Source organism: Eucyclogobius newberryi, unplaced genomic scaffold (genome assembly GCF_026437365.1).
Source record: "Eucyclogobius newberryi isolate DKJ021-1_F unplaced genomic scaffold, fEucNew1.0.hap1 SCAF_6, whole genome shotgun sequence".
NCBI classification, from domain to species: domain Eukaryota; kingdom Metazoa; phylum Chordata; class Actinopteri; order Gobiiformes; family Gobiidae; genus Eucyclogobius; species Eucyclogobius newberryi.
Window position 1 is genome coordinate 38,862,218 of NW_027316278.1, and position 13,625 is coordinate 38,875,842.

Sequence of the window (13,625 nt, forward strand, 5' to 3'; positions counted from 1 at the left end):
GGCTGACACGCTCCACTCCCCATTAGGGATGATATAGAACTATAGACACTTCACCCTGTTTATTAATCACACTATAATGCAGCCTGATTTTTACAGTGTGCAGGTATCGTGCTGCCTCTTTTCAGCGAAGCACCTCACAGGCCTTCTGCCTGCGCCTGCCTGCACCTGCCTGCATCTGCGCCTGCCTGCGTTTGGCGGCGTCTGCCTGCGCCTGCCTGCGTCTGCACCTGCCTGTCTCTGTCTCTCTGTGTGTAAGTCTCTCTTTCTGTGTCTCTCTCTCTCGGTGTGTCGGCCTCCGCCGACTGTCTTTTAGTACTTTTTAGCACACCAGACATTACAACGGAAACTGAATAAAAACTGCAATTTTGCGTCTGTTGTTAACTATTTAAAGGTTTAATGTTTTTACATGCCTTAGGACAACAAATGAAATTTAGCTATTGGGCCAACTCATATAGCATATTTATCTTGAAGCTGCTGTTGACACAATGACAAAATATAAAATTCAAAGAGATAGACCTGTCAGATGTGGCTGATTGAACCAAGAACTTCCACAGGAGCTGAGAAGAAGAGGGAGAATGGACAAACCTTAGAGCTGGAGCTGGAGATCATGTTGTTGGAAAGAAGCAGGAGGCCGCTGCACTCTGAGCAAACATCTGTGGACTGACACACACACACACACACAATTAATTCTGTCACAACAACTATCAAATGTACTAGATTTACAAATGAACTGAGGCTGAAAGACAAATATCTATTTGCTTTAATGAAGAGTAAGTTCAAATAAAATTTGACTGAATAATCAACTACATACTTTCAAAGATAAGATAAGATAACCTCAATGGGGAAATTCCAGTGTTGCAACACGGACGGAACAAACGCTGTAAAATGACAAAATGCAGAGCCACAGCCCTGAACCCCAGGGACCACTGGTCTCGCTCAACATAAAGTTTTACAAACAAGTTTCTTATTTTAAGGGTACTGTAACTGTTTACAAAGAGTCTAGTGAGTTAATTAATCCTTTATGTATTCTTTATATACAAAAACGTTTGGACTGGTCAAGTGAAATGTTGTTGTTTTGGGAATGAAATGTGTTGTTTTAAGCAGAAACTTCTTACTTGTTATTTTTTTTTATTACTATAAACTATAAAGTTTATATATTTTTTAATTTATTTGAAATCTTTTAAAATTGTTTACGAATGTGCAAAAAAATTAACCGATTACCTTCCATGTTCTGGGAGTTCCCATGTACCAACCTGAAGTTAAACTTTCTCCTCATACTCCAAACTGTAGCATTTAGTGACACCCTTTCTTGGCATGATTTACCTACAGCTATTTTACTTTTTCTTCATTTAGATTTTACTCACTTTGTTTCTTTTTTGCCGAGGCTATGGCTGCTTTAGAAGCATCCAGAGAATGGACAGAGAAGTTTTCCCAGTGTCATTTCTCATTGTTGAGACATTTTTCCTTAAACACAAGGTTATTAAGTATAATAGCATTGAACCTCTATAGTGTTTTTTTGTTGTTGTCTTTCCTCCAAGTCATAGTAAGTCATGGGGTTTATTGTGCCTAAATCTGCCTCAGTGATTTTAGATATGTCTTTATTGAAGATAAAGAAATAGTCTGTAGATTGTATGTGAATTGGAAAAGAAAAAAGCCTCACTAGATCTTTGGGTTTGAGGGCCATGAAAGGATCTGGAACCATCCTGGAGGAACCTAAAGGGGCCACAGACACAAAAGCACAAACATAAGCATAAAGAGGAATTTGTGCGGGGCAAAGAATCCAAAGAGCTCGGAGGAGGCCTTGAAATCTGAGCCTTCCCTCGAACACGTAAGACCTGATCCAAAGAGTGGCTAAAACTAGCATCTGATGGAAAAATAAAGCTTGGAGCAGACAGATATTGTGCTGGGAATGTATTGACTCTACATCAAATATTAAAAAAGCTATTGAAGTTTAATATCCATAATTCATCATATTTCAAAAGGGGAAACTGGCATTTGAGAATGGATCAAATCTCAATACGACATGGCCTGTGAAACCAAATGTGTAATTAATTGCTTTGATATTTTATTTATTAAACCACACAAAAACATTCTGGTTTCTAAACCCTTTTTGTTGATGTTTTTGGATTTATAATTGTCAATCAATTACTTGAGAACTCCTGTTTCAGGGGAACGAGTCCAATATACGCTATACAGGTAACGCTATGGGAGCTAAACAACCTAAGCTGACGGCCCGAGGCCCGACTGCCTCAAAAGCTAATGAGCTAATATGGCTAAAAGTCCCGGAAGTGAAGGATGAGAGAGAGGGGAGAACACGCAGCAAACAGCCGAAGTTGGGACCCGAACCCACAACACTGTGGCCGGCCGCACCCGGAGCCTGGCATACGTGTGCTGTGCCTTAACCACTCCACCACCGGCAGAAATATATGGATCCATACATTTCTATTTGGATCAGTTGGTTGGATGAAGTTATTAGAGCAGAATGGATTTATAAATAAGTGCTTTGTGGATAAACATGAAATTTCATACATTTTCTTATCCAGAGTAAAAAATTACCCATTTGTTAAATTTTTAAGACCCCTTTTTCTAAAATGTATTGAGATACGTATCGTAATGAGGGAATTGTATCGGAATATACGTGTATCGGGATATATATTGTACCATGAGCCCTGTATCGGGATATGTATCGTATCGCGAGGGTCTTGGTAATACCCAGCCCTAGTTGGTCCTTATAATGCATTGCTGAGAGGTGAATGAGAGCAGGGCGTGGCACAGCCTTATTTGATCAAATTGAATCCAACATAAAGGGAGGAGGGACGGAGCAACATATTTCAGAAAATATGGATGAGCTACAGACGCTGCAGCCGAGGACGGAGGTCAGGAATATGAAAAGATCCTGGATATGGAGACTTTACCGGAGCCAGAGACAACACTGAAAGTTTCCTTGAGATGGAGATCCCAGAGCTGTTTTTGATCATTATAAGGCGAGAGTTTTTTAATAAGTTGTTTCACGGACTTTCCTTGGCATTTTTAAAAGGGAAGGACTGAATGAAAATTAAATTTTAAAGTCAAATTTACAAATAAAATGTTATTCTAAATACATTTCTTGGATTCTTAGAATATAGGCCCTACTACCACCTCTCTACATTATCTACATAATTATAGTTATCAATAGAAGACATTGAAAATAATAAACAATATTCTGAAGTAATGATTATTCTTTATTTGAGAACTTTTCATTAAAACAGGTTTATTTCAACAAAAACTGGTCATATTAGACAGAGCAACACGCACTCTTTGTTTTTGTTTGCTTTTATTGAATTTTATTTTTTAATTTGCCCACCATTTTCTTTTAAAGTTACTTTGCACTCAACCCCTGCAGCTAACAGCTTAGCCCCAGGGGCCCGAACTCAGCCTAGCTGGAAGCAAAAGCCGGCAAAAGTGACAATAAAACTAACACCAAACCACCATAAAACACGCCCAGCACAACCCACACAACCCACTCAACCCACTCAACCCACACAACCCACACAACCCACACAACCCACTCAACCCACTCAACCCACACAACCCACTCAACCCACTCAACCCACACAACCCACACAACCCACACAACCCACTCAACCCACTCAACCCACACAACCCACACAACCCACACAACCCACTCAACCCACACAACCCACACAACCCACACAACCCACACAACCCACTCAACCCACTCAACCCTCTCAACCCACACAACCCACACAACCCACACAACCCACTCAACCCACACAACCCACACAACCCACTCAACCCACTCAACCCTCTCAACCCACACAACCCACACAACCCACTCAACCCACACAACCCACACAACCCACACAACCCACGGGTCAAGAAATACAGAACAACACCGAAAAATGAGCAGCAGAGGCAAAATTGTGACTTTGTCCGCTCTAGGCGGAGATGGGAGGAGATGGGTGGAGATGGGAGGAGATGGGAGGAGATGGGTGGCTGACACTCCCCCAGAAAGGTTAAGGTGGAGCAAAAATGGTCACAAATCAGTGTAAAGAAATCTAAAAACAGACAAAAAAATGTACTCAACGTTTTGCTTTTTGAATATCAAATACAAATTGTCTACATTGAATTGCAGACATGGCAAAATGTGCAATAACATTTTACTCTTCAATAGTAGCATATTCAGATATTTGAACACCATAATTAAACAAATTAAATAGGACCATTTCTGCCCTAAGTCTGAGGGCTCAAATGACACCGCTTTTATAGACTGACCCACCTGAATTTTCCTGGCCATGTCAATTATTACCATGTGCCTGGTTTTGGTAAAGCGCCATAGTCACAGATTTGGACTTCCGAGGTCAATGGCTCCTAAACATGAAACTCTTTAGAGATCATAGACATGCCAAAATACTCACATTCACACAACCAAGCGACTGCAACCTCGTTTCAAAAAATTAAATCAAATGCGTATTTTGGACACTGCTCTTAATAGACAGCTAAGACGAGCGCTTAGGGATCGTCAACAAATAGCAATACCAAAAAAGGAAATACTTTATAGTTGCGATGGAATATCCCGTAGTGCAACACAACTTGAATTACACAATAAATACCACATGGTGGACACAACTACAACCTTTATTTTCCATATGAAGCTTTATTGATGTTTTTTTATGATGAAATATGATTAATTATAAATATTGAAATTGCAATAGCTTTTAAGTTGTTAATTGTTGTGAATTTGGGGACTCTACATCTATCAATAATGACAACATCTATCCACTACTTTATATTTTTCATTAGGAGCTTAATTATCTTTTTTAATGATGAAATGTGAATATGAATCTTCAATAACTGTTTTATAATTTGATGTAGTTACTAAATTCACAGCACTTATCAATAATGACAATATCTATCAACTAAAACATTTATTTTCCCCGTCAGAAACGTTATTGGTGTTTTTAATGGTGAAATATTAATATTCACCTTCAATAGCTTTTTTCATTTCATTAATTTTGAGCAATGGATGGAGATATTTATGAATTCCTTTTAATATATACGTGAAGAACTGAGACGTGACAAAAAGAAGAAAAATATAGATAAGGTCATCTTGAATGTATAATTTACATACTTAAATGAAAAATCATTTTTATGTTTTTCTAACCAACTTAATTAACTTTGCCCGAAAAGGAATGGATGAAGTAATACTTATTGAACCCCATCATGTACACATGATATATACATGATATACGTCTGGTATACAACATATTCAGGTTATTTTGTTTACAAGCCATTTTACTAAACAAATGTCACATTTCCAAGACAAATTATGAAGCCATAAGGTTTAAAAACCTGAACTAGGATACAACAAAGTAAAAGCTCATGTTCAACACAAGGTTTTTAACGCTGGTTTATAATTATAATGGTCTCGCACCCTCATACTCCATACTCCAAACTCCATACTCCATACTCCATACTCCATACTCCATACTCCAAACTCCATACTCCATACTCCATACTCCAAACTCCATACTCCATACTCCATACTCCAAACTCCATACTCCATACTCCATACTCCAAACTCCATACTCCATACTCCATACTCCAAACTCCATACTCCATACTCCAAACTCCATACTCCAAACTCCATACTCCATACTCCAAACTCCATACTCCATACTCCATACTCCAAACTCCATACTCCATACTCCATACTCCATACTCCAAACTCCATACTCCATACTCCATACTCCAAACTCCATACTCCATACTCCAAACTCCATACTCCATACTCCATACTCCATACTCCATACTCCATACTCCATACTCCAAACTCCATACTCCATACTCCATACTCCATACTCCATACTCCATACTCCATACTCCAAACTCCATACTCCATACTCCATACTCCATACTCCATACTCCATACTCCATACTCCATACTCCAAACTCCAAACTCCATACTCCAAACTCCATACTCCATACTCCATACTCCATACTCCATACTCCATACTCCAAACTCCAAACTCCATACTCCATACTCCAAACTCCATACTCCAAACTCCATACTCCATACTCCATACTCCATACTCCAAACTCCATACTCCATACTCCATACTCCAAACTCCATACTCCATACTCCATACTCCATACTCCATACTCCATACTCCATACTCCAAACTCCATACTCCATACTCCATACTCCATACTCCAAACTCCATACTCCAAACTCCATACTCCATACTCCAAACTCCATACTCCAAACTCCATACTCCAAACTCCATACTCCATACTCCATACTCCATACTCCATACTCCATACTCCATACTCCAAACTCCATACTCCAAACTCCATACTGTGAGAATATCATGTGTTTATGCATGCTTTAAATATGTGAATGCCACAGACAGACACACAAAACCTTTTTCTTATTTTTGTTGTTCTCATGTTTTTACTTTGAAATTGCCGACTCAACTGATACTGCATTTGAATGTTTACATTACCAGGAAGAGAATTATTGTCATTATCAGTTGAGCTGTAAAATATAAGATCATTCAGCTTTAGTATAATCCACATATCATTATGCATTACCCATAATGCTCTTTTTTGAAGCGCAATTTCAATGCTGTTTTGAAGTTATTGTCCCATACTTCAATACAGTATGTAGGATATGGTCAGTATGTAGGATATGGTCAGTATGTGTAGGATATGGTCAGTATGTAGGATATGGTCATTATGTGTAGGATATGGTCAGTATGTAGGATATGGTCAGTATGTAGGATATGGTCAGTATGTGTAGGATATGGTCAGTATGTAGGATATGGTCAGTATGTGTAGGATGTGGTCAGTATGTAGGATATGGTCAGTATGTGTAGGATATGGTCAGTAATGGTCAGTATGTGTAGGATATGGTCAGTATGTGTAGGATATGGTCAGTATGTAGGATATGGTCAGTATGTGTAGGATATGGTCAGTATATGTAGGATATGGTCAGTATGTAGGATATGGTCAGTATATGTAGGATATGGTCAGTATGTAGGATATGGTCAGTATGTGTAGGATATGGTCAGTATGTGTAGGATATGGTCAGTATGTAGGATATGGTCAGTATGTGTAGGATATGGTCAGTATGTAGGATTTGGTCAGTATGTAGGATATGGTCAGTATGTGTAGGATATGGTCAGTATGTGTAGGATATGGTCAGTATGTAGGATATGGTCAGTATATGTAGGATATGGTCAGTATGTAGGATATGGTCAGTATATGTAGGATATGGTCAGTATGTTACTGAGCGAATTTATATTAAAAAATAGTTTAGATTTGTTTATCATTGAAATACGTTTAGCCATTTTGTTTTATGCGTTAGCCTTTTAAATGTTTGTGTTATTCATGTAGATGTTTGATTCAGCTTCAATGATTCCATTGTCAAAGAACGTTACTTTTGTTTTACGAATATTTACAGATAATTTGTTTGTATCCATCAATAATGTTAATTCGGCTAATTGATTGTTTAGAACATTAACAAGATGAGCATAATTATAACTGGTGCAAAATATATTTGAACCATCAGCCAATAGTATGTCTTTAAATAGATCAGATATTTGGAATAGATTGAGACCCAGTACAGGCCCCTGGGGGACACCACAAGCAATTACACGACAAGAAAATGTTGACTCCTATTTTTACATATTGCTGTCTTTTATGTAAATACCTTTTCACCCAATGTAATGCTGCCCCTCTTACATCAAATTCAAGTTTTTTTAAAAAAAGATTTAGATTTAATGTATCAAAATCAAGTCAATAACAGGTCCAGCTGCATATTGCTTTTGTGGACAGCATTTCTGCCACAGCCTCAATAAGTGTCAGTGAAGTGGAGCCTTGAGTCCTAAAGCCGTATTGACTTCTATTCACTATTTAATATCTTTGACAAAAAGTTTTAGTCTTTTGTTTAATAGTTTTTTTGCGGTCGGAGAAAGATAGGTCTGTAGTTAGTGTGAGATGTTTGTCACCACTTTTGTATATTGGGATTATTTAAGATATTTTTATGTTGATTGGTAATGTACCAGTCTTAAAGGAAAGATTGAAAATATATTTATAGTGCTAAATAAATGGTCAGGATCTATGTCCTCATCCATATTTTGTCTCAGGTTCTTTAAGTTTTTGTTCTAATCTCTTTGTCCCTCAAGATCTTGATCAATGAGACTCTAGCTTCTTCAGGCGTATCATTAAGTTTTATAATCTTACAGTTTGCTCCCCATGTGCTTTGTATTTTGTTTTGTTTTCTGTATTTTTTGCATTCGTTTTGGTCAAATGGCCTTTTATATAGACATTAGGTCCTTCCTCCTTTCCACAAAAGCTACTTTCTGTTCCCAAACCTCATGATGACAGTTGTTTGGAGTTTCTTCTGGGGAGAGGACGTCACCCAGACTCTGCTGAGCGCTCCTCCTGCTCCCAGGGGTCCTGACCGCTGCTCCCTGGGGTCCTGACCGCTGCCCCAGGGGTCCTGACCGCTGCTTCCTGGGGTCCTGACCGCTGCTCCCAGGGGTCCTGACCGCTGCTCCCTGGGGTCCTGACCGCTATCTATGATTGTTTCTATTGATCAGTGCTGGGAATTTGGTGACTCTGCATTTAGCAATAAAAAATCTATTCAAGATTAATTATTTATTCATAATTTATCATCCATCATCTATATTTAATCATAAAAACATCAATAAAGCTTCATATGGAGAATAAAGGTTGTAGTTGTGTCCATCATGTGGTATTTATGGTGTAATTCAACTTGTGTTGCACTACGGAATATTCCAAAAAAGTATTTCCTTTTTTGCGCTCGTCTCAGCCCGAGGAGGTGCCCATGGGTGCTGTGTCATTCGCTGCACCCAAAATACGCATCTGATTTTAAAACCAAGGCTGGAGTCGCTTGGCTGTGTAAATGTGTATTTTGGCATGTGTTTTATCTCTAAAGAGTTTCTTGTTTAGGAGCTAATGACCTCGGGGCGCTCACGTGACACCGCCTGAATAAAGGCGGAACAACACAACAAGAACAACAACACGGCAACAAAGTGGCCTATTTAAAAGAACAATCAAAAATGCAAACAGACTAAACACCAAACCCCAGATTCAAACTGCATTCCACAGACTTGGTTCCTTTCACCGTGAGGACCGGGGGCGTAGTGGACCGTGAGGACCGTGAGGACCGGGGGCGTAGTGGACCGTGAGGACCGGGAGGACCGTGAGGACCGTGAGGACCGGGGGCGTAGTGGACCGTGAGGACCGTGAGGACCGTGAGGACCGTGAGGACCGTGAGGACCGTGAGGACCGGGGGCGTAGTGGACCGTGAGGACCGTGAGGACCGGGGGCGTAGTGGACCGTGAGGACCGGGAGGACCGTGAGGACCGGGGACGTAGTGGACCGGGAGGACCGTGAGGACCGGGAGGACCGTGAGGACCGGGGACGTAGTGGACCGGGAGGACCCAGGACGTAGTGGACCGGGAGGACCGGGGGCGTAGTGGACCGTGAGGACCGTGAGGACCGGGGGCGTAGTGGACCGTGAGGACCGTGAGGACCGGGGGCGTAGTGGACCGTGAGGACCGTGAGGACCGGGGGCGTAGTGGACCGTGAGGACCGTGAGGACCGGGGGCGTAGTGGACCGGGAGGACCCAGGACGTAGTGGACCGTGAGGACCGGGGGCGTAGTGGACCGTGAGGACCGTGAGGACCGGGGGCGTAGTGGACCGTGAGGACCGTGAGGACCGGGGGCGTAGTGGACCGTGAGGACCGTGAGGACCGGGGGCGTAGTGGACCGGGAGGACCCAGGACGTAGTGGACCGGGAGGACCGGGGGGGTAGTGGACCGTGAGGACCGGGAGGACCGGGGATGTGGACTTACCCAGGCCGAGGACCGAGAGCAGAGCTGCGGCTGTGATGAACCCGGAATGCGCCATGACGAGAGGAGAAGTCACCAACAGAAATGAAACAGCAATAATAAGAGCGCGGCTCCGGAAACCAGGACAGGGCCACAGCCAATCACAGCAACGGACTGAGGCGCACGTGCCCGTTATTGGAAAGGCCGTGGCTACAGAGCCGCGGCGTGTCAAATAGCCCAGCAGTTTCAGGAGCCGAGGCACGGCCATACAGCCTCATGGCTGACCCTGACCCTGACCCTAACCCTGACCCTAACCCTAACCCGGCGCGGTCAAATAGCGCAGCAGTTTCGGCCGCGCGCCGCGGCTCTGTAGAAACTCCCTATTGGGCAATAAAAAATAAATGTACATTTCTGTGCCAAACCTCTGCAGTTCTAAACTGTATTTACTAAATGTTTCATATATTCCGGGCACTGTGTCTGGAAATACAATAAAAGCCTTGATGGAGCCGCGTCTTTTCTTTTTCTTTCAAAATAAAGGCAGGTTGATGTTTCCCCGTCAAATCTACTGCTGAACTGCTGTGGGAAGCCACGGCCCCTGTGCGCGTGTACGTGCGCATGCGCGTGTCTTACGTTTAAAAAAGAACCGCGTCGAGATGCGCCGAGGGTGGACAGACATCAGACAAATGGATAAAATGACATTCGGACTTTGAAATTTGAAATTTTTTAGGAAAATAGTTCATCCATAAATGTCGTTTCTATAAAATCAAACCAAATGTTTGGAAATAAAATAGTTTACATATATGTGTATAATTTATATATTTAAACGTACATGACAACAGCGCGGTGTCCAGAGCTCTGATGGACTGAACAGTGCTGCGTCCAGAGCTCTGATGGACTGAACAGTGCTGCGTCCAGAGCTCTGATGGACGGAACAGTGCTGCGTCCAGAGCTCTGATGGACTGAACAGTGCTGCGTCCAGAGCTCTGATGGACGGAACAGTGCTGCGTCCAGAGCTCTGATGGACGGAACAGTGCTGCGTCCAGAGCTCTGATGGACGGAACAGTGCTGCGTCCAGAGCTCTGATGGACGGAACAGTGCTGCGTCCAGAGCTCTGATGGACGGAACAGTGCTGCGTCCAGAGCTCTGATGGACGGAACAGTGCTGCGTCCAGAGCTCTGATGGACGGAACAGTGCTGCGTCCAGAGCTCTGATGGACGGAACAGTGCTGCGTCCAGAGCTCTGATGGACGGAACAGTGCTGCGTCCAGAGCTCTGATGGACGGAACAGTGCTGCGTCCAGAGCTCTGATGGACGGAACAGTGCTGCGTCCAGAGCTCTGATGGACGGAACAGTGCTGCGTCCAGAGCTCTGATGGACTGAACAGTGCTGCGTCCAGAGCTCTGATGGACTGAACAGTGCTGCGTCCAGAGCTCTGATGGACTGAACAGTGCTGCGTCCAGAGCTCTGATGGACGGAACAGTGCTGCGTCCAGAGCTCTGATGGACGGAACAGTGCTGCGTCCAGAGCTCTGATGGACGGAACAGTGCTGCGTCCAGAGCTCTGATGGACGGAACAGTGCTGCGTCCAGAGCTCTGATGGACGGAACAGTGCTGCGTCCAGAGCTCTGATGGACGGAACAGTGCTGCGTCCAGAGCTCTGATGGACTGAACAGTGCTGCGTCCAGAGCTCTGATGGACTGAACAGTGCTGCGTCCAGAGCTCTGATGGACGGAACAGTGCTGTGGTAGTAAAATGTCATAGCGGACTTCCACCAGTAACAGGCAGCAATGCGCCGTTTGGCCCGCAGTCTGCCGTTAATACACAAGAAGAAGAAGAACAGCTGTTTCCCGTTGAAGGAGCGTTACTCTTGTGCATGGTTGTATTATATTATCTGGCTGCCTCTGGCTCCACAGTGAGTAGTGGCCACTCCGCAGAATGCAGCCTTTTGGTCGGATCATTTCAGGAGTTCGGCCTCTAAAATTACCAAACATGCTAAATTGTTTTTAGTCTAAAAATAAAATAGAAGGAATTTCATTCTTCAACTGTTTCTAAAATACTTAAAAAATACATTTTTAACCTTCCGGTGAACGGTGTACGCGCACCGAGCGCGCACGTGACCCTCATGAACGAGCCTCAGGAGAACATGTGACGGAAACTAAACACAAACAGAAGAATGTGACCAGACGAGACCACGATACACGTAAGTTGTGTTTGTATGTCATTCCTCACGATTCACACATCGTTCCATATGAAGTGTAAAACAACGATTACACAGTTAACACAAGTTAACACGAGCTAACACGAGCTAACGTAAGCTAAAGTTTAGCTACACAAAGATGCAATAACACGTCGTGATGGCTCGTGCTTCTGCAAATAAATAACTAATTATTTCTCTTACTAAATGTTCTATTAGACAAGAGGTTATGCACAGATCAAGGAAAACTAGAGAAAGAAGGGAAATAAAGTGATGTTTGTATTATGTGCTATAAAAAACAACCAATAATTCAAATATAACCTGCTGAAATGGGTCATATCTTACATACATAAATGTAAAGGTGTTTAAAAGTGACAGTCGTGTCTCACAGGGGCTGAGACCACATTTGAGGTTTTATTACATATTTCATAATGACGTGTGCTGTGTTTAAACAGCAAAGCACACGCTTGTTTTCTATAGGAATGTCATGGATTTACTTCCATGGAATATGTAGAGATTTAGCAAACATGTCAGTTATGTTCTAACTTCTAAGGTTTAAACTTATGCAAAAGTAAATGACTTTTGGTTCTAGCTTTAAAAATTAATGTGAAAAGAGGAACTTTTGTTTTACAGAGCGAAATGTAAATCTGTCAATAACATAATCCAGCTTTTCTCTGTTAAATGTGCAGAATATATCAATGTTCTAATGAGTATCTTTCTCATCTTCAGAGCTGACCAGTGAGTTTAGTCTGTCTGTGCTGTCCAGAGCTCTACAGGTCACTGCAGGTCACTACAGGTCACTACAGGTCACTGCAGACACAGAGTCATCTCAAGTAAACTCCTGACGACTCCAAAGCAAAAGGTATTTTAATAATTACTTCTCCCTCGACTAAAAGTAAACTGTGTAGAATCAGTATTTTGAATTTATAAAATGTTTGTTTTGTTATGACCAAAAAAACTAAATGATAATTGTTCTTCAAAAGAGCCACTGATGTGTCACATGTGTCTGTGAAGCAGCTTCAGGACAAACATGTGAAGTGTATGTTATATGACTTGTATAATCTAAAACATATGAAGTGTATGTTATATGACTTGTATAATCTAAAACATATGAAGTGTATGTTATATGACTTGTATAATCTAAAACATATGAAGTGTATGTTATGTGACTTGTATAATCTAAAGCTGTGACATGTTCTGTTTGTCTCAGTCAAACGATGGAGCTGAACGGAGCAGTTACTGAAGTACAGAAGACTGCGTAGCCATGGAAACAAAGTCTTGTTAAATACTGAGATATTCAGTATTTAACGCAATAATGTCACATTCATGTGCATATAACTGATGTAAAAAGAGTGTTTATTTTACCATTATTATTTTGTCTTATGCTGTTTTTATTTTATCTTTATCTTTATTTTCCCCCTCCATTCCTTATTAAGGTATGAGAGGTTCTGTCTATAGGAGTTTTTGTTTATCTATTAAGATCTTCTTCTATTAAGATCGATCAATAAAGAGTGTTTTTTAAACTTCCTATAAGTTTTCTGTCCTTTTCCTCTGTATCTACTGTGTTGCA

General features: G+C 41.8%; 1 protein-coding gene and 1 long non-coding RNA gene across 2 annotated transcripts in view; one reads left to right on the forward strand and one right to left on the reverse strand.

Annotated features, from left to right (window-relative positions):
• The window catches only part of sftpbb (surfactant protein Bb), a 47,369-nt gene extending 37,409 nt beyond the window's left edge, over positions 1-9,960 (reverse strand). Inside the window, exons 1-3 of the mRNA XM_072433281.1 lie at positions 9,888-9,960; positions 1,661-1,713; positions 586-660 (exon numbers count right to left, since the gene is read on the reverse strand). Of these exons, the coding sequence (XP_072289382.1) occupies positions 586-660; positions 1,661-1,713; positions 9,888-9,942 (183 nt within the window). The 5' untranslated portion in view covers positions 9,943-9,960. The remainder of the gene's footprint in view (positions 1-585; positions 661-1,660; positions 1,714-9,887) is intronic.
• A 2,009-nt stretch (positions 9,961-11,969) lies between these two features.
• LOC140347616 (uncharacterized) lies at positions 11,970-13,625 on the forward strand. Its single transcript, XR_011924389.1, has 3 exons — positions 11,970-12,061; positions 12,785-12,917; positions 13,266-13,625. It is a non-coding gene; the product is annotated as an uncharacterized lncRNA (long non-coding RNA).